The 22,745-nt window shown below is 35.2% G+C and overlaps 1 protein-coding gene across 2 annotated transcripts in view; it reads right to left on the bottom strand.

The window, feature by feature from the left end:
* The window catches only part of LOC117344993 (Golgi integral membrane protein 4-like), a 53,088-nt gene that overhangs the window by 13,997 nt on the left and 16,346 nt on the right, over positions 1–22,745 (bottom strand). The window contains exons 2-7 of one of the 2 annotated variants that reach the window (XM_033907902.1): positions 18,622–18,684; positions 14,053–14,392; positions 13,505–13,538; positions 12,906–12,997; positions 8,035–8,094; positions 4,506–4,799 (exon numbers count right to left, since the gene is read on the bottom strand). In XM_033907902.1, the coding sequence (XP_033763793.1) occupies positions 4,506–4,799; positions 8,035–8,094; positions 12,906–12,997; positions 13,505–13,538; positions 14,053–14,392; positions 18,622–18,668 (867 nt within the window). In that variant the 5' untranslated portion in view covers positions 18,669–18,684. Of the gene's footprint in view, positions 1–4,505; positions 4,800–8,034; positions 8,095–12,905; positions 12,998–13,504; positions 13,539–14,052; positions 14,393–17,417; positions 17,490–18,621; positions 18,685–20,005; positions 20,069–22,745 lie in introns of those variants that run through there. The other variant, XM_033907903.1, reaches the window with a different exon arrangement.

Genomic DNA, 22,745 nt, shown 5'->3' with positions numbered 1-22,745 from the left:
TATATAGCATCCCGCAAAACTTAAGTTTATATATCATGTCATATTTGATGTCCAATATGGATGTTTATCATTATAAAGCAGCCCACAACAAAGCAATATATCAAATGTCAACATCTATATGATGCTTTAAAGAAAATAATTCTAAACATTTTATCAATAGTTTATGAAAGATTTTCATCAAATAATCGGTAAAAAAATGTCTAAAACTGATTTGAAAATATTTAAGATCTATTTACACCAAGGTAGAGGAGGAACAAAAAGTAACCGTTCTCGCACCAGGGATGGTTAACACATTGGAACATGTGGGTCGCTGTGGGTATAAATCCCAAGCTACAGGACCAGTGTTGTTCTAATATTTCATTAGTATCAAGAAGCTGGGTTCTATGAATCAAAAGATACAAACAGTTCTATATCCTACAAGTGTCTCTGCAAGTAAATCAAAACAAAACCATTCAACATTAAGAAAAAGACATCAATGATAAGATCAACAGAAAAAGACAATTTTGATAAAAGAAAAAGAAAACAAATAAATAAAAATAAAAATTCAGGAAAAAACCCCAAAGAAAATCCCCCAATTCAATTGTTCCTTTCCAATAATCACCTAGGACTAGTACATTATAGGTAATTTTCATGAAAGATACCTTAGTAAGTAAAAGTTTTGGAAAAATATTCATCAATAATTATATAATATCTCCTATGGACAATTTTAAGTTAAGAAATGTTCTGTAAGTTTATAATCATTCACCTAGGACTAGTACATTATAGGTAATTTTCATGAAAGATACCTTAGTAAGTAAAAGTTTTGGAAAAATATTCATCAATAATTATATAATATCTCCTATGGACAATTTTAAGTTAAGAAATGTTCTGTAAGTTTATAATCATAAGATCGAATACTGATGAAACTGGGGCCAGTCTTTCGCTAGGTATCCATCGTACATACAGTTGCTTTTAAATGTCTTACGGACAGTTTATACCTACAGCATCTTATAAATTGATATAATTCCCCCTTACCATGAGCCCTAACTGATGGACTTCGGCCTGGAGAATTGGAATTACCGGTTAACCAACCTGTCCATGAACAAGATCTTAGGAACAGGTTAATTAACCTGTCCATGTATACCTTAGGAACAGGTTAATTAACCTGTCCATGTATACCTTAGGAACAGGTTAATTAACCTGTCCATGTATACCTTAGGAACAGGTTAATTAACCTGTCCATGTATAACTTAGGAACAGGTTAATTAACCTGTCCATGTATACCTTAGGAACAGGTTAATTAACCTGCCCATGTATACCTTAGGAACAGGTTAATTAACCTGTCCATGTATACCTTAGGAACAGGTTAATTAACCTGTCCATGTATACCTTAACAATCCTGCATGGCATCTCTCCAGAAGTGGTTAAAGCCTGATGAATCTAGACTTATTTTGAACAGCATTGAATATGGCTATAGCAACATAATATGTATACATAGAAATCACAAATATATTATCTATCTCCCACATCATGGACTTAATTTGCGACATAGAGAACCAGTGCCAGCTGACTATACAAAACACCAGAAATACCCATGATCATTAACAGCTTTTAAAGCGGTACAAAATATCTTTCTTAAAACCATATTATATACAAATGAATAATAACTACTTTCCCCACATTCACATAAACACGATTTAGACACAGACTTTCTCACAATTACACATAATATGAACCAACTATCAGAGTGAGACATGCTGCTGTAAATTCAAATTTGGAATCACACATTCCAACATTTTCTATCCCAATGGTTCTCACCTATACAAGGAACAGTTTTTACAAATTTGAAGTCACAATAAATGCATATGCCTGACCTTTTTGTATGGTCAAAGAGTCAAATTTTTTACCATAGTTATATACTGATATTTACAATTATATATGACGAAGGTTGTTTTACAGCCAGGCCACTTTTAGGTGTAACATCATGATGTTTATAATTACTGTATAACATGTTTAAACAAACAATTTATTGAATTATTGTTTACAGAGTAGTCTTACGAAGGTCAAACTCTACAGCAATTCAGGACGTATGAAGGTCAAGCGCCAATATACCTTCTGTCTGGCACCAACTTATTTCCAGCTCTTGGTTGGTAACTAGTTTCCAAACATACATGCTGACACACACGCACATTTACACAAGTTCAGACAGCACATTCCATGAACAACTTTAGGTACATCATGGCACTTGAAGCTACCAATTAGGTAACTATGAATAACCCTTTCAACCCTAAGAAACTTTAGTGGACTCTGCCATTCATATATCCTTTGAAGTCCAATATGGTCAGTAGGGTTGAGAGGGATAATATTAATTAATTACAAACAATAAACATCAATAGATATGAAACATGTGCCATTAGTCGACTAGGACATCTGGTTGAGCTAAGAATTTTAAAATACATTCAATGGGCAAGCTGAAGACTTTCCAAAGGGCTGCATATCCCGAGCCAGTCCACAATCATTGTAAGAAAAAAGTCATTGCATAGAAAATCGGTCATTAATGTGCAAGTCTTCAACTGGAGGTTTACTGAGCGATGACCTCCATTATGATTCCTTTAAAAATAAAAACTTGTAAAAAAACCTGTACTTTAACAATATGGCATGCAATACCTGCTTGCATTACCTGTGCATGCTAAACTGGAATGTTGGATATTTAGCTTTAAGCTAGTCACCTCATTTGAATATACATAAAATAATAGAACAAAATCATTAAATTCATAAAAAAACATTAATACTTCTTGGAATAATTTCCATCTGTTGTGATATTCTCTATTATAATATGTGAAATAAAAATTTCAACTTTTGTGACTTAGATTAGTGAATGTTCTCGACAGCTTGTTATGAGCATGACAAGCCTTAAGGAATTAATGATTTTTCAAATTTTTCCTGTTCCTTTTATTACTTATTTTTTAAAGGAGTTTTCTTGTTAGAAAGGTCACTATCTATCTCAGATACACTAAATCAGGTTGTGGCGAAAGTGGAATTTTGGGTCTTGGTTAAGCAATCTGGGCCGTCGGCCTGCAGCCTTTTGACTGTTTGCTTTCCCACTGTGTCGGTGTGATGGAGTGTGGTGTTGATGACGTTCACTGTCACCTAGGTTGGGTGGATCAACATTATCATCTAGTGGAGGAGCAGGTCCCACATTTTTACCTCCCTTCCCTTTTACATCAGGCTCCATCTCCCCAGCCTGGTTGGAATCATGACCCTTGTTCTTATGATGGTAGAGAGTTTTGTCCATCTCATCCGCAATATTGGAATCTGGCTTTTTTGTCTTGTCCACTTTGAGATGACCACCAGGGGGAGCTACCTGGTGTCCTTGTTGTTCTGCATCAAGGAGACGGTTATTCCTATGTCGTTTTTGTTGTTCCAGTCTCTGTAGAGATGAACCAATCAGAAGACTACACCAAGCAGGCAACTGTCGTCAAGCTAGATGTAGCCCTATCAGGCACCTGTTTATTTAATTTCCTATACAGGTTGTAATGCCTACTTCACCTATTGCTCCAGTTTATTTTTAGTACAAAAATAGTTCCCGCTTTTTTTATTTACCATGATATGTTAAGAAACTTTCAACTATTTTGTCCTTAATAAAATTCTGACTTTGACTAATGAAACGGTTAAAATATCCCCTTAATGCCTTAAATGCTCACAGATTTATTCTTTCAATTCTCTTTTATTTTCATAGAAGATTTTTTTTCCATGTTATCAAAGTACAAAGACACATATGACATTGTTAATTGTATTTTCAAAAATTATTTAACCAAATTAAGTTGTAAAGATAAAATATCAATAAAAGAGATCAGAGACAGATGCTGCAATATGATATAAAGTATAAAAGAGTACCAGGCCACTAACCAAGCAGAAATTAGGAGGCAAGTCTGAGAACAGTATGAGAAATAAAACGACAGTAAAGGAAAACATGAATAGATCAAACAGCATGAACAAATACAGGTAACACATAAGTCACAGACAAATTATACAATAAACATGAGGGCTTATCATGAAACAGAAATTTTCTTAGACTGAAAATTAAGATTTAAAAACAAGAAATGTGGAATACATTTTAGTAATATATTCGCATCAATTGTAGTGAAGGACACATGCGCATAACTTACGATTTTGTTCAATTTTTTTCCAATCTCACTCTTGCTGTTTCTAAAATTTTGTTCAAGTTTTTTAATCTCAATCTTCATGACAAATACATTTAATTTTTTAACATTGATACAGAATTTTCTTCAATTCAATTCCATTTTAAATCTTTCTGTTTTCTCTATCAAATAATAAATTAAATAAATGAATCTTGTAATCAATAACAATATCTTTGGTTCATACTTGGAACTCATTATTACAAGGGAAATGCATATGATAAAAACACTATTTACATAACATTTAAACAACCCCAGAGTTCCAATACAAAGGTAACACCACATAATTCACCACACAACTGGATTAGCAACATTGATATCGCCTACCTCTCGGGGAGGTGGAATATTTTGCTGGGGATTGTCCGCTACAATGGGTGGATCAACGTTGTCATTAGCTGGAGGAGCGGGTCCAACGTGATTATCACCCTTCGGGTCCGGCTCCATTTCCCCAGCCTGGTTGGAGTCATGTTTCTTGTTTTGTCCATTTTTATCTCCAAAAGGATTTTTATCCATTTCGCCAGCCATATTGGAATCTGGCTTTTCTATCTTGACATGGTCCCCAGGGGGAGCCACCTGATGTTGTTGTTGTTCTGCGTCCAGAGCAGCGTTATCGTTTACATCCTGTCAGACTCATCTCAGGAACATTTTCAGGCAAGTTTCAGCCAAACAGTACTGGTGGAACTTGAGAAGAAGTTTTAAAATGTGTTCTAAAGATGGTGGTTATGGCGGCCATCTTGGATTCGGACCGACTCGAAAATAACAACACTTGTTCGGGATCATATCAGGATAATTTTCAGGCAAGTTTTCAGCTCAATAGCTCTGGGGGAACTGAGAAGAAGTTTAAAATGTGTTTTTCAAGATGGCCGCCATAGCGGCCATCTTGGATTTCGGATCGGCCCGAAAAATAACAACATTTGGTGGGGATCATCTCAGGATCATTTCTGGTAAGTTTCAGCCCAACAGCACTGGTGGAACTTGAGAAGGAATTTTAAAATGGTTTTTTCAAGATGGCGGGCTGCCACTGGATTTTCGGACCGACCCAAAAATAACAACACTTGGTCGGGATCATATCAGGATCATTTCAGGCAAGTTTCAGCTCAAATAGCACTGGTGGAACTTGAGAAGAAGTTTAAAATGTGTTTTTCAAGATGGCGGTTATGGTGGCCATCTTGGATTTTGGACCGACCCGAAAAATAACAACACTTGGTCGGGATCATATCAGGATCATTTCTGGTAAGTTTCAGCCCAACAGCACTGGTAGAACTTGAGAAGAAGTTTAAAATGTGTTTTTCAAGATGGCGGCTATGGCGGCCATCTTGGATTTCGGACCGACCCGAAAAATAACAACACTTGGTTGGAATCATATCAGGATCATTTCAGGCAAGTTTCAGCTCAATAACACTGGTGGAACTTGAGAAGTTTAAAGTTTAAAATGTGTTTTTCAAGATGGCGGTTATGGCGGCCATCTTGGATTTCGGACCGACCCGAAAAACAACACTTGGTCGGGATCATATCAGGATCATTTCAGGCAAGTTTCAGCCCAACAGCACTGGTGGAACTTGAGAAGAAGTTTAAAATGTGTTTTTCAAGATGGCGGCTATGGCGGCCATCTTGGATTTCGGATCGACCTGAAAAATAACTACACTTGGTGGGGATCATCTCAGGATCATTTCTTGTAAGTTTCAGCCCAACAGCACTGGTAGAACTTGAGAAGAAGTTTAAAATGTGTTTTTCAAGATGGCGGCTATGGCGGCCATCTTGGATTTTGGACCGACCCGAAAAATAACAACACTTGGTCGGGATCATATCAGGATCTTTTCTGGTAAGTTTCAGCCCAACAGCACTAGTAGAACTTGAGAAGAAGTTTAAAATGTGTTTTTCAAGATGGCGGCTATGGCGGCCATCTTGGATTTTGGACCGACCCGAAAAATAACAACATTTGGTCGGGATCATATCAGGATCATTTCAGGCAAGTTTCAGCTCAATAGCTCTGGTGGAACTTGAGAAGAAGTTTAAAATGTGTTTTTCAAGATGGCGGTTATGGCGGCCATCTTGGATTTCGGACCGACCTGAAAAATAACAACACTTGGTCGGGATCATATCAGGATCTTTTCTGGTAAGTTTCAGCCCAACAGCACTGGTAGAACTTGAGAAGAAGTTTAAAATGTGTTTTTCAAGATGGCGGCTATGGCGGCCATCTTGGATTTTGGACCGACCCGAAAAATAACAACACTTGGTCGGGATCATATCAGGATCATTTCAGGCAAGTTTCAGCTCAATAGCACTGGTGGAACTTGAGAAGAAGTTTAAAATGTGTTTTTCAAGATGGCGGTTATGGCGGCCATCTTGGATTTTGGACCGACCCGAAAAATAACAACACTTGGTGGGGATCATCTCAGGATCATTTCTGGCAAGTTTCAGCCCAACAGCACTGGTGGAACTTGAGAAGAAGTTTAAAATGTGTTTTTCAAGATGGCGGCTATGGCGGCCATCTTGGATTTCGGACCGACCCGAAAAATAACAACACTTGGTCGGGATCATATCAGGATCATTTCTGGCAAGTTTCAGCCCAACAGCACTGGTGGAACTTTAGAAGAAGTTTAAAATATGTTTTCAAAATGGCGGCTATGGCGGCCATCTTGGATTTCGGACCGACCCGAAAAATAACAACACTTGGTCAGGACCATCTCAGGATCATTTCTGGCAAGTTTCAGCTTAATCCCACTGGTGGAACTTGAGAAGAAGATTGAAATGTGAAAAGTTTACGGACGGCGGACGGCGGACGGCGCACGGCGCACGGCGGACGGCGGACGGCGGACGACGACGGACGAAGCACGATGGCTATAGGTCATCCTGACCCTTCGGGTCAGATGACCTAATAAAAGAGATCAGAGACAGATGCTGCAATATGATATAAAGTATAAAAGAGTACCAGGCCACTAACCAAGCAGAAATTAGGAGGCAAGTCTGAGAACAGTATGAGAAATAAAACGACAGTAAAGGAAAACATGAACAGTTCAAACAGCATGAACAAATACAGGTAACACGTAAGTCACAGACAAATTATACAATAAACATGAGGGCTTATCATGAAACAGAAATTTTCTTAGACTGAAAATTAAGATTTAAAAACAAGAAATGTGGAATACATTTTAGTAATATATTCGCATCAATTGTAGTGAAGGACACATGCGCATAACTTACGATTTTGTTCAATTTTTTTCCAATCTCACTCTTGCTGTTTCTAAAATTTTGTTCAAGTTTTTTAATCTCAATCTTCATGACAAATACATTTAATTTTTTAACATTGATACAGAATTTTGCTTCAATTCAATTCCATTTTAAATCTTTCTTTTTTCTCTATCAAATAATAAATTAAATAAATGAATCTTGTAATCAATAACAATATCTTTGGTTCATACTTGGAACTCATTATTACAAGGGAAATGCATATGATAAAAACACTATTTACATAACATTTAAACAACCCCATAGTTCCAATACAAAAATAACACCACATAATTCACCACACAACTGGATTAGCAACATTGATATCGCCTACCTCTCGGGGAGGTGGAATATTTTGCTGGGGATTGTCCGCTACAATGGGTGGATCAACGTTGTCATTAGCCGGAGGAGCGGGTCCAACGTGATTATCACCCTTCGGGTCCGGCTCCATTTCCCCAGCCTGGTTGGAGTCATGTTTCTTGTTTTGTCCGTTTTTATCTCCAAAAGGATTTTTATCCATTTCGCCAGCCATATTGGAATCTGGCTTTTCTATCTTGACATGGTCCCCAGGGGGAGCCACCTGATGTTGTTGTTGTTCTGCGTCCAGAGCAGCGTTATCGTTTACATCCTGTTTGATCTTTATCCGACTGGTATCAACCCCTATCTTCTTCAGTTGTCCGTATTGATTCTGTGGGGTAGAGTCACTAATCAAAAACTTTCTAAAAAAATGTTGCCAAAATGCAAGGTATCTTATATGTTCTATCAATGTCCTATAGTAATTAAGGTTCCTGTAAGTATATAGCCCCCAGACCATATATGAATGTTATATACATATGCTATTGCCATCTTTGCAGGCATTTCATCTGAGCAACATGACAATTGCATTTCTTGCAACTTAAAAATATATTACGCAGACATCGAAGATTTAAAATTTCATATTTCAGTAGAATTTCACAATACTTTCGTCTGAGTACAAACAATCCAAGACAAACTGAGAGTAACAGAAATGACTAGAATGACTATAGATCAAGGATAATAGATTAGATGTAGCTAGGACCCATTTGAATATATTATAATCCTTAGATCTTAACGACAGACATTTGTAACCCTGGGCCACGAAGTAATATACGCCATGGAGACAAGATATATATCAAATCTGTCTGAAACTTTTTCAATTTAGTTTTCTGAAATAATATTGGTGATTTATTTTTGTGATTTTGATACTACAGAATCTGAAAATGTTGCCTTTAATCTTAAATGAGGTTACTTAAAATTAAAAATCCTTAAGACTTATTTTGTAAATCTCACATGAACTGAAACCTCCTGTTAGGCCATCTACACCTATCCATCAAATGCAGTATAAAATATTTAACAAGAGGCCCAAGGGCCTTAACGGTCATCTGACTCTAAATTAAAGAACATTATACTATTGTAGTATGTATTCTCTGTAGCAGGTATAGTGGCACTGTTGGCCATGGTGGCCATTTTGGAATTTGGATAAACACGAAATATAGCACTTGATCAAGACTATCTCAGGATCATTTCTGAAGTAAGAGCTGAATCCCACAGGTGAAATTTGAAAAAAAGTTTGAAATAGGTGTTGTTCAGGAAAACCATGATTGCGCAATCATGTTACAAAATGGCTGCCGTGGCAGAGGCAAAAAAATAACAACACTTTGTTGGCTCTGCTTCCTTAACATCCTCACCAATTTCAAGCTCAATCGCACCAGTGGAACTGGAGAAGAAGTTTAAAATGTTTTTCAAGATGGTTGCCATGGCGGCCATCTTGGATTTCTGACTGACCCATAAATAACAACACTTGGCCAGGATCATCTAAAGATCATTTCTGGTATGTTAAAGCTGAATCCCCCTGGTGGAATTTGAGAAGAAGTTTCAAATAGTTCAGGAAAACCATGATTGCGCAATCATGTTACAAAATGGCCACCTTAGCTGCCATGTCAAAGTTTTCACGATGCCGAAAAATAACAACACTTTGTTGACTATCTTTCCTTAACATCCTCACCAACTTCCAGCTCAATCGCACCAGTGGAACTGGAGAAGAAGTTTAAAATGTGTTTTTCAAGATTGTTGCCATGGCGGCCATCTTGGATTTCTGACTGACCTGAAAAATAACAACACTTGGTCAGGACCATCTCAGGATCATTTTTGGTAAGTAAGAACTGAATCCCACTGGTGGAATTTGAGAAGAAGTTTCAAATAGGTGTTGTTCAGAAGAACCGTGATTGCGCAATCATGTAACAAAATGGCCGACGTGGCTGCCATGTCAAAGTTTTTACGAAGCCGAAAAATAACAACACTTTGTTGGCTCTCCCTCCTTAACATCCTCAACAATTTCCAACTCAATGGCACCAGTGGAACTGGAGAAGAAGTTTAAAATGTGTTTTTCAAGATGGTTGCCATGGCGGCCATCTTGAATATCTGACCGACCTGAAAAATAACAACACTTGGTCGGGATCATCTCAGGATCATTTCAGGCAAGTTTCAGCTCAATAGCACTGGTGGAACTCGAGAAGAAGTTTCAAATGTGTTTTCAAAATGGCGGCTGTGGCGGCCATCTTGGATTTCAGACTGACCCAAAAAATAACAACACTTGGTCGGGACCATCCCAGCATCATTTCAGGCAAGTTTCAGTTCAATCCCACTGGTGGAACTTGAGAAGAAGTTTGAAATGTGAAAAGTTTACGCACGGCGGATGGCGAACGGCGAACGGCGGACGGCGCACGACGACGGACGAAACATGATGACTATAGGTCATCCTGACCCTTCGGGTCAGATGACCTAACAAGAAATGCTGTGAAAAATCTTTGTACATTACATCAAATTTATCCAAATATGCATCATTACCCAGGTAAATTTAATTGCAATCCAGATATTCATTGGTCAACTAACAAAAAAAATAATTTTTCTTCATATTAGATGTAGATAATGAAAAATTAATCCTGGTTCTAATGCATGGTGACTATGTAAAATGCCCAGCTTCTAATTATAAAAGAAATACCAAATCAGATGAGGACAAGTGTGAAACCCTGACCAGATTCTAGACATGCATTCCCTATAATATTATAATCATGAGCAAATTCCTGATACCAAATTAAATGTGAATTTCTGATGAGACCCCTGACAATGCCGACATACAGCACCAACCCAGATTAACTCAAGACATTTGTACCAAAGCATGTGAATCCAAGTATACATTCAATATTATTCCTCACCCAGGTTAGACTGAAGCCTAAATACATCATCTTCGCTAGCCAAGGCTTCTGATTACGTTACGTAACGTAATCTGAAGCCTTGGCTAGCGAAGATGAAATACATAAGCTTGTGAATCACCGACTAAATTATTGACATGTGAATCCTGGAGACAAGATCATATGGCATGTGAATCCCTGCTTAAATTAACGCTTTTTCCCTGCTTAAGTTAAAGATATGTGATTCCAAAACTGAACAGACATGTAAATTTCTTACTATATCTGTTCAAAACTTGTGAATACTTCACCAGATTATGAAAATGTGAATCTTTGGCTTGAGTTTATCAACATGTGATCAACTCCTGACCAGAATTATAAACATGTGAATCTCTAATAGACCTATCAACATGTGAATCCATGATCACATTATGGAAATGTGAATCTCGATCTCATCTGATTATTTCAGTCTGAGGTCAGATGATAGACACCGGAATATATAATCAATATCTGACCACGCTACAGGTGTACAAATATTTCACCTGTGTACAGGAAACCTTAGTTAGTAAGATTATACAGACAATTTCTCATTCATATCCGAATCAGATTCTTACCAAAATCTTGCACCTGAACAAAAATGTTTGCTATTTCCAAATTGAATGCTTTATATATCTATAATTCTATAAAGGTAAAAAAACATACACAATAATATTTTTTGATAAATTTATGACATCACGCTGTTGTGTCGACAATGATTATGTTCCCTGTCATTTGTCACTATATCGAGAGAAATACCTGTATGCATTGACAATGTATTTGTAATCATGCTTTTCCAGTAATAAACATGATGTAAGACTAGTGTTTATGTAAACTGCAGCTCCTCAGAATGTGAAACCAGAACTCACCTAGCCTGACCTTTTTGGACTAGGTTTTTTTTTCATTAGCTTTGTTTAAACAGCAAACTTGGTCAAGGGAATTTTATTTTTCAGTTTGTTTATGCAGCACTGATGTTTAATCCCAAAAGAATTTTTATGCAAAATATTAGCACCAAAACACTAAGTGAGTAAATGAAAAACACTGCTGCAGAACTTCTCCACCAAATTTTTGGTGAATGAGAAGAGAGACTGACCGATGGACAAACGAAGGGTAACACTAACTATATATATATCAATCTGACCATTTGTGGAGAGAGACTGTGCTTGAGATATATATGACCTGGGGTTTCTTGTTTGTCATACAAACAATCCTGTATCACTACAATCTTGTAAACCTGGACATATTTTGATAAAATTGTAACCCTGGTTTGTTAATCTTGGTGTTACATGTACATGCAACAGAAATCAAGATACCTAAGTCAGCTAACAGTGGGCCATGTTTATTTTGTTCATGCAAATACTGTAAAATTTAATTTGACAAAATTTTCATTTCCACATTTTTTTTTCTTATAATAAATATGGATCTAGATACAATATGGTAATGATGGATTTTTTTCATGAGCCTTCTATATTACAAAATATATTTATCATCGAAAATATCCTAAATTTGCAGTTAGTAAATTTATAAAATAATGAATTAACTGCTAAAAGTATGAAATTTGCAGTATTTGATAGCAAGAACATAATATGATTGGTTGACTAAGTTAAAAAGCAGGATGTTAAATGAGTAGTATAAGGTTATCAGGTAGGACTGGTTATTACTGTATCGTAAAACAAACGTGAGAAACAAGCAACTACTCCATGCATTACTAATTATGTGTTTAGAATCATGCAACAACATCTCAATAAATGCAGAAATTAAATTAATTTGTCAATTAAATTTCTAATTTTCTTAACAAAAACTCCATTCTGAATCCATCATCAAATTTAGTTTTATCCCTCCGAGTCATTAAAGAATCCCCAAAAAACTTCATGGATACAAGTAGGACTTGTATAGACCACGTCTACATTCCTGTCAAATCATACTGGCTAATAAATTTGAAATTTAACTAAATCCTTCAGGTTAATTTGAAATTCAATTGAAAGATAATGATGTTTTATAAACTTTTGATTTGACTTTTTCACCATTAAAATCTACTACATTAATTTTCAATTTTTTGTTAAATGTCCTTTCATTCATAATATCTTATTTACTTACTTGCTTACAACTCTCTCAACAAAATTCAAACCAGCACAAAATATTAAGATCAAAACAAATAGAAATGGTGATAAATCTAAGGAAATCCACTTTATATTGTATCAATTTCCTGCACAGGGTAAAAACTAAACACGTGACCATGCTATACAACAGGACCTACCTTATCTCCTGCACCCGCATTCAGGTTGGGGGCTTGCACTTGATGTTGTTGTTGTTGCTGTTCCATTAAATTATCTGATATTTTTTTATCACCTGAAAATTTAAACAAATTTTAGAAATTTGATATAATTGATCCTGAACTATTACATTCCGTAGTTTAATTATAAGTTTTCAAAGGTTTAAAATAAGGCATTTCCTTTTTGTTTGTTTGCTGGGTTGATTACCCCGGGTCATTTTCAGGCGGGCCTCCTTGTAGTAGTTGGTGACTTGCTCAGACATTGAACCAAGTATGAGAGGTCCATCGAATCAAACCAGAGCAATAAGAATAAAGTGTCTTGCCCAAGGACACAATCATGACAACACAGATTGACCCATTTCTCAGATTCCCGAGAAACATAAACCGAGTAGAAAGCATTAAACCATAGCCACTAGCCTCAGATCTTCACCTTAGGTTAAATGGCAAGCACTCTTACCAACTGAGCTATCACAGCCCTTCCTTGGCATCTGAGACAATCCGTTATATCTATCAAACTTCCGAGATTAAGTATACCATGAAGGTACTACCTGATATACAAGGTATACATTTGTTAAATATCGTACCTTCAATATTCTGTTGCTGCATTTCCTGTACACCCTGTAAAGATAAGTCAAACATGTTTGTTTCAGATTTCTTATAAAAAGTACAACTTAAGTAACCAATTTTTTTCCACAAGAACACTTTGTAATGTATTTCTCTTTACATATTTGAAGAAATTCAATTTTAATTTTGTAGATTACTGATATTTGATTACAAAATTCTGTATTAATTGTCGTTGTAGTTTCTCACACCAGAGATATCTGTGAAATGACATTTGTATATATTAAAGATATTATCATATTTATCCAGGAATAAACCCCTGCCAACAAATATGCCACCTTCTTCATTTTACAGAATCCTGATCGATCTTAAAATAGTAAGCTAAGAGTGATTATCAAAAAAGCCCTCCTCAAAATTTAATGTAAACTTTTATACACATATGGGAGGGGGCCGATTTGAGGATAAATATGTTATATATTAATTTTAAAACATGTCTACTTTTCTGTAGTGGTGGAAGACTAATAAAAGACTTGGGTGAGTTTGTATTATACTGCAATACCATTTAGTATACCTGATTATGCTGAGCAGGCAAATTGTCGCCTCCTAGATGCTGATTATCACCGACCAAAGGGTTATTAACATTCCCCATAACGAATCCTTGACTTTGCTTGGGTTGCAGGCCCTGGACTGGTTGAAATTGAAGACTTTGCTGGACTTGTTGTCCTGCTACCTGATTAAGTTGTGGTTGTTGCACAACAGCCTGGTTCTGCTGAAGTAGTCCCCTGTTGTTGGGGTTGTCCCCCCTGTTGTTGGGGTTGTCCCCCCTGTTGTTGGGGTTGTCCCCCCTGCTGTTGGGGCTGTCCCCCCTGTTGAGCTTGAGCCAGTTGCAAATTCTGCTGCCTGATCTGTTCCTAATAAACAAAATGAACATAAATATATATTTCAAAATACATATCTTATTAACTTTAAGCAGAATGATGGAAAAAAAAAAGTATAATCAATTTAAAATATTTGTATTAAATCTATCTTAAAATAATAAATCAAGACAGCAAACAGATTTTTTCTTCCAGCAATCTGTATGCATTTTCACAAAATATAAGTAGATTGAAAGAACTAATATATTATTATTACAATCAGGACACTAATTCAAAACTGAGTCAATCTTACTTGACCTAATTCCTTTTTTGTATGATTATTTCAGTTTGATGATCAGATACAAGTTTGTATTCATGCTAATTTATACACAGGATACTGGAAATATACAGGTTTGCATGAGCTCTGATCTACAGATATGAATGCAATATTATATAATGAACTGTTAAAGAATTTACAGTGGGACGGTCTCTGTTTTCAGCACTATGCATTGCTAAACATGTAAGCTTGGATTATATCTGGGCTTGTACATCTATAAAATGCTCATGGCAAAATTACACATGTAGAATGGCTGGCCAAAAGTGTTTGCATTTTTTTGTAAATATGAAGAAGTTTTTGAAATGGATAGAGATTAAAGAACTATCCAATCAATTTTTAGTTACTTGAAGAGAACACACAAAAAATGAAAGAAATCGTATCAGATTAATGTTTTTGCATTCAACTTTCAGTATCATGATAACAATTAAAAGTCTTCATATTAGAATCTATATTTGAAGCAACCAATCAACGAAGTTTTGCAAGCTACAATTAATAAGTGCTACCGGTATACAATTTCACATGCTGCACACAAATTAGTACCATTTAGGCATGTGCAGGCAAAAATATTCTCACCCATGCAAAAGACAAGGTTAAAAAATTATATATAAACAAATGCTATTTTGTAGATAGAAATTTTTATTTTTTTTGTCAGTCTCAAAATATACTTTCGTTTTTAAACTATTATTTATGGTATTGAATAAGTCATGATCAATAAACTGAAATCAATACATGGAGTTCTCAAGACAGTCTCAATTATATTATATAATTATAAAGAATATACTCTAGAGAATTTGGTTTTTAATACAATTTTCTATATCAAAATAAAATACCCCAATGTGAAAGATATACAACAAAGAAAAAACGTCACAAAGAGATATCGAGAAGTAAGGAAAAAATAAAACAAAAAGAAATCACATATAAAACAAAAAACTAAATTTGACAAATTCATTACTTAACACTGCAAAAGAAAACTTGCATATTTCAAGTTTAAATTTATATTCAAAAACACAAAAAGTGATAATTAAGAGACAACTGTAGAGCTGATAGTGTAGTTTATGAAAGATGGATTCCAGCTGATTTTCATCACATTTGTAATCATAAATGACATGCACTTCATATTTTAACATGATAGATTTATATACATTTAAATGCAACAGAGAAGGAGTATGATATGGTGAACTCAAAGACTTTGTTTTTATCTTGATGGGATATAAAAGTTAACCAACACATGATCTCATATCATACAAGGCAACTTTCAAATTCATGATACACTAGTACACAAATCTGGTATTAATGAAAATGTTTGGGAAAGTTTGCCTTTCCCCAAGATTTCAGAATGTTGTCTTTCCCAGGGATGTCAGAATGTTACCTTCCTGAAGATATTTTAGAATGTTGCCTTAAATTCCCCAAGGATTTAATCATTTTGCCTTTCCATAAAGATCTCAAAAGTTTGCCTTTCCCCAAGGATTCAAAATTCTGCCTTTCCATCAGGATTTCAGATTGTTGCCTTTCCATAAAGATCTCAAAATTTTGCCTTTCCCCAAGGATTTTAGATGGATTTTAGAAGGTTGTCTTCCCGAAGTATTTCAGGATTTCAGAATGTTGCCTTTCCCAGGGATGTCAGAATGTTACCTTCCTGAAGATATTTTAGAATGTTGCCTTAAATTCCCCAAGGATTTAATCATTTTGCCTTTCCATAAAGATCTCAAAAGTTTGCCTTTCCCCAAGGATTCAAAATTCTGCCTTTCCATCAGGATTTCAGATTGTTGCCTTTCCATAAAGATCTCAAAATTTTGCCTTTCCCCAAGGATTTTAGATGGATTTTAGAAGGTTGTCTTCCCGAAGTATTTCAGGATTTCAGAATGTTGCCTTTCCCAGGGATGTCAGAATGTTACCTTCCTGAAGATATTTTAGAATGTTGCCTTAAATTCCCCAAGGATTTAATCATTTTGCCTTTCCATAAAGATCTCAAAAGTTTGCCTTTCCCCAAGGATTCAAAATTCTGCCTTTCCATCAGGATTTCAGATTGTTGCCTTTCCATAAAGATCTCAAAATTTTGCCTTTCCCCAAGGAATTAAGATGGATTTTAGAAGGTTGTCTTCCCGAAGTATTTCAGGATTTCAGAATGTTGCCTTCCTCAGGATGAATCATGAATGATGCCTTTCCCCAAGAATTTTAGAATTGTGTCTTTCTCCAAAGATTTCAGAATGTTCCCGTTCCCAAAGGATTTCAGAATGTTCCCTTTCCCAGTGGATTTCAGAATGTTACCTTTCCCCAAGGATTTCAGAATGTTACCGTTCCCCACAGGTTACAGATCGGAATGTTCCATTTCCCATAGGATTTCAGAATGTTACCTTTTTCCCACAGATTTCAGAGTGTTTCCTTTCCCCAAAGATTTCAATGTTTTTAGGTTTAAATCCCATCACCATACTCCTTTTAACCATTCATTAGTCAAACAACTACAGCAACATATTATGGACCCAAACTTAAGTGTGACCAAGACTAATTCTAAACTACACGAACACACATTATTTGTTGTTAAGATGAAAGTACCTATTCATAGAGTTTTCACATACTAGTGGTGTTATGAAAAGAAAACTGTTAATTGATGGCGGGAGACAATTTTCAATGATGATGCAAAATGCTTGGCTTTATTAATTGAAAGAGAATGCTGAAAATCAGAAGGAACCAATCTTTAATCTAGCTGCTAGATAGAAAAAAATAGTGATTAGATCAAAATGGCACCTTTTCTGTTTCGAAGTTTTTCAATCGTTGTTCTAACTGTGCAATAACAGTCTGTTCTGAGAAGAATTTGTCCTGTAAAATAACATTACATGGTAAAGAGGAAGAGAATACTATTTCTATGAATCTGTAATCACTGGTCTCTCCTTCAAACTGCAATTAACCTCACCTATCTGTCTGTGAATAAAAATAAATCTATTACCATTAAAACATTACATATAGCATCTGTGTGTGGATATGTAGTACAACCAACAAATTCAGGTATGTGGTAACAAGCTTCAAGATTCATCAGAATATTCTGAGCTGTGCAAGTGTAGATGAGTTATGTTTGACAGCTGTAGAAAATGCATGAAAAAATGTGCAAAATCTTACTATTTATTGACCAGTTTCTCTTTTCCAAGTTGTGATAATTTATTTGAATTTTCTTTTTTTTTAAGTCACAACAATTTTTATTTGGATTTGCTGTGTCAGTATTAAAATCCAAACATCCAGTTTGATGAATTGAAATTCCAACCCCCACATTGCAGACATTATCTACAGCATGTGTACATGATACATGTAGATATTGACATTGTTATATTTATCAGTCACAGTTATTACGGTAAACCTCCGGTTAGTTCGAACAAAATTAAATAAATATTGATGAACCAGTTCGAATTATTCGAAATTATGCTTCAGAAAATAAGCATGAGTTCGAACTATTCGAGTCGTACCTAAATTGTGGAGTGAAACGATATAGACCTCCAGCTATTCACCACATAACTTCTACAATCTACTACATTCTGAACATAAATAACTCAAAAGAAATATAACTATAAGTTATGAAGCATGACATATTTTTAGATTGATTGGTAAGTTTGTTTTTGTTTTGTTTTTTTTCTCTCTTTTTTTTCTCTTTGAAATAATTATGAAACTGAACATAATAACAGTTTGTTTTAGTACTTCTTTTTGTGTTCCATGTTCCAAATGTCTGTAAATAAAAGCAGTGAATTAAGGAGTACTCAGTTAATCGTTTCACTTAATTGTAGCAAGTTTAATTTCATGCCAACTGCCTATACACCTCGACAACTGCCAACTATCCACACACCATGACAACTGTCTCCAGACAAGTTGTGCATCTAGCAGGCTTACTAATATATGTGCAGCTAATTGTTATATATGTTTTTTGTGAACCTCATGTAAATGCAATGGAAATAGAAAGTAGAACCTGATACTGCTGTATCTGCTGTCGCACAAACTGAAAGTTGTTTTCATACTGGTAGAGTGTTTGCTGAAGAAAATATTTACACAATGTGTACAAAATCTCATTTATTTGACCATTTTTCATCTTATATCACATACTACACAAATAATTTGTATCAAGCATCCTAAAAATGGAAATTCAATGGAGGACAATACATTGTTTTATTTTGATTTAAATTTCAAACAGAAACTTTGCTTCAGACTCACAGTTCTTGAGCAATACCTTGTTCTGGACTGCTGCATGTGTATCAGTTTATTTAACATGCAGTAAGTTTGTCCATGATGTGTGGTACTATATAAGTTTCAGCTCTATAGCACTGGTGGAACTTGAGCCCTTTTTTGTGGATGGGGGCTTACTTGTGGACATGGGATTATTTGGCTTATTTGCAGATGTGTATAAGGAGCTGATAAAAAAATTTCATATATTTCCTGGTCTTGGACTTTAGTAGCTTATCACAAGACTCCAACCAGGACCGTCTCAGGAACACCTTCAAACCACATCATTCGATATATTCCATGTAGCACTGTCATCTCTCCAAACTCAAACTCACACACTTATTATATTAAAATTAAGGCAACAATTTAAGGATTCAAGTGCATATATATACCGCAATGCAAGCACCACAGAACAAGTCAAATAGCTTAAACATGATCTACAGGAAATGTATTAACAGGAAGAAAATCAGTATTGAATTACACAAAGCCAGCCCTACACCAAGATCTTCAAACTAAAAACATTTAAAACTACAACACTAATAATATTCTTCAACAGATCTGTATCATTCATGTTATTATTTTATTTCTCATCTTTTTCTGTTTTTTTTTTTTTTGTTTTTTTTTCAAATCCCATATTAAGTTAAAGCTGAAACACATGTGATGTATGCAGAGAAAAGTATTGTTACTTATTTCATTAAATTTCTGACGATGTCGGTAATTATTTGCAAATTAGTTAATTTAGCAAAATGGCTTCAAAACAACATAATTAAGAGAATAAATAATGTAATTACAGATCCATGAAAGCAACATTGATCATTATCACCATTAAACCATACTAAGAAGACAGGGCTAGCTAGCGCTATTTCCATTTTTCCAAACGGCTGCACTAGTTGGACCGGAGTTGTTCGTTTATGAAATAAATATGGATCTGGTGATTTTATGTTATTTTCAGACGAGCTTTGACAAAGACTTTCAAGGCCTGTATTAACATCTACAGGTCCATAAAGATATGTCTGAAATATTAATTCAGGATGAACCAGTTTGTCCACATAAACGAACAGGCCCCAGGTCTAGATCTAGAGGTGTAACAAAAATCAAGCACCCACACCCAAGGGAGATAACTGAGCTTAAACCTTCATATCAGCATTCTCCTTTTCTAGGTTCCTTTTCATCGCTTGATCTAAATTAAGTTGTTGCTAAGGAAATGCAAAAAAATCAAATTGAAAGTTAGGGAAGATTATATCCATATATTACATGCAAAGTTTCCCATATATCTACTGCAGAGAAACTACAACTACAGATTTTAGTAGTAACAGATTACAAAGAAAGATTTTATAATTAATATAATTGTACATGATGTAGCTCAGATTTTTTCTTTACACAATAAAAAGTTAAAGTAAATCACATACATGGATTAAACACTTTTTTTATGATAAGTCAGTTTTCCAGATGTTTTTTTTCCTGCATATCTCTTTATTTTTTATCCTAAGACACTTCCCAAAGATGATTAATGAAATGACATTACGAGATGAGTCAGTCCAATGAGACAACATGTTTTCATTCTTGGTTCATAAACAGTAAAGAATAAACCTAAGGCGTTGTACAATGAACAATAGGAAGGAATTTTATAACAGAATAACAAAGAACAAAAGGAAAAGGGAAGGACATAGAGATACCATCTCACCTCTAACAATAATACAGGAAATTAGTGGAACATGTCAAAGATAAATATTCAATGATTCATGCTGAAAAAGGAAATATAAAGTAACGTCTACATTGCTTTAGGAAAAAGGTGATCAACAGATCATATTTACATTTCCACTGTGTGTTCTTTATATGAAGGTACTAACAAAATTAGCGTTCATTCCTAGGTGAACAATTAACCTGCCGCGTATGAATACATACAGTACATTGTTGACGGTGCCACGTAGAATGCAGAAGTGTCAATATAAAATCGTGTTTGATTACACATGAAATAATGTTTTATCAACTTTAAAACTTGTTAATAATTGTAAAATTGAAGACAACATTTCAATATTTTTCTTTCATGATGATTAAAATAATGAATTTGTGTGGAACTATATTTTGTGTACTTGTGTACTTGATTACCTTTCCCGCCAAATTGGAACTATCTGTTACGCTGTTACATCGATCATTCAGCTGTTTCGTCACTACGTATAACGAACGTAGAATATTGTTTCTTATGATTTTTTTCAAAGATTACGTTGAAAAATAGTTTTGAAATGTAAATATAAGAAATAATTGTTATTTTTTGTTGTTCACTGGTGTATGAACGGCTTTTTTTGACAGATATTTCAACATGACACGCGTCATTTAAAATATCTGTCAAAAAATGCCGTTCATACACCAGTGAACAACAAAAAATAACAATTATTTCTTAATTGACAGCATGTATATATACAGTGGAACTTCGTTAACTCGAACTCGGATAACCCGAATACCCCGCTTAACTCGAAGTACCTCGCCGGTCCCGGCCGAATTCTCTCTTTATCTTAGTAAAATAAACTCGGATAATTCGAATTCGGATAACTCGAAAAACTCGGATAATACGAAGTAAAAATTTGGTCCCAACAATAAAAATCCTACTTGAAATGTTCGAATAACTCGAAGTATAAGTTTCGTCGATCGGTGGCAAACGCCGACATTTTTTAAGAGCTAAATTCCGTTTGTAATACTGAACATATCGGCACTACTAACCTACATGCTATTATAAGTGTTTCATAAATTCATAAAAGAAATTGTCGGTTGAATCTTATAACAACAAGTCTTGGTGATAAAAAGTACTGCTTTACTTACATCAGGTAATTTCCCAAGGCGGTCGCCGATATCAGTACACACGATAGTCAACAACTCATCTACCCGTTCGCTCAAGCGGAACTAATCTCTGACACACCGGTAGATCTACCCGGCTGATGTTTTTACAGGTGTAGAAATGACACAGTCACCGGCGCCTATTAAATCTTTAAACTGCTGAAACAATAGCGTTATTTCTGCCGAGGTGTTCAGAGTACAACTGTAACGGTCAGTGCTGTCTATAAATCGGGTAAAACGCCAACTCAGTTACAGTAACATTTTATACGCACATGCGCAGCACAACTTCCGGTGCTAATACACATGGAAATGGCGTGGTTATCAATAAAAAGTAAGTAGGCCGATCAAACAGTATTTTATATATGTCCAATAAAAGGTAATGGTTCTGTTACGTTTTGTATGCAATCTGTGTTAAACTTAAACGGTTATTTGTTTTGACATTAATAACTTGTTATTTTGTCGAATTCCGTTTTATCGTTTACCTTTTGTAAACATGACTTGCACATCAGATCGTTATTGAAGTGACTAACTGAAAGAAACTTTATCGTGACTGTATATCGGCAAAACTACACCAAATTACAAGTGACATAACGAAACATTACATATATATTTACATGTATTGACCAGTCTTCACACTAAACTGATGAGCGACAGAGCGAAGTTATAATGATTATATAATGTTGACAAATATTGACCAAACTTTTCACCAAAAAACGATAACTCGCTTAATTCGAACACTCGGATAACTCGAAGTTTTTTCGTGGTCCCGTCGACTTCGAGTTAACGAAGTTCCACTGTACTACTAAGTACCAGTTTCCCCACAAGATAACATTGATTTCAGACAAGAGGACACATGCACTAGAGAAAGCAGGGGAAATTGTGTATGACTATTGCTGAATAAGCTAGTCTGATGACAATCAATCCAATCATCCTTCATTATAAACTCATATACATGTTCAATAGTGTTTTGGATACTGCGGTAGTTCAGATGGCAGCTACCATGTTGGCTGAATGCAACCTTGGGTATGTATATACTTGGGA

The sequence above is a fragment of the Pecten maximus genome, chromosome 16 (genome assembly GCF_902652985.1).
Source record: "Pecten maximus chromosome 16, xPecMax1.1, whole genome shotgun sequence".
Classification (NCBI taxonomy): domain Eukaryota; kingdom Metazoa; phylum Mollusca; class Bivalvia; order Pectinida; family Pectinidae; genus Pecten; species Pecten maximus.
This window is presented reverse-complemented; position numbering and strand designations above follow the sequence as displayed.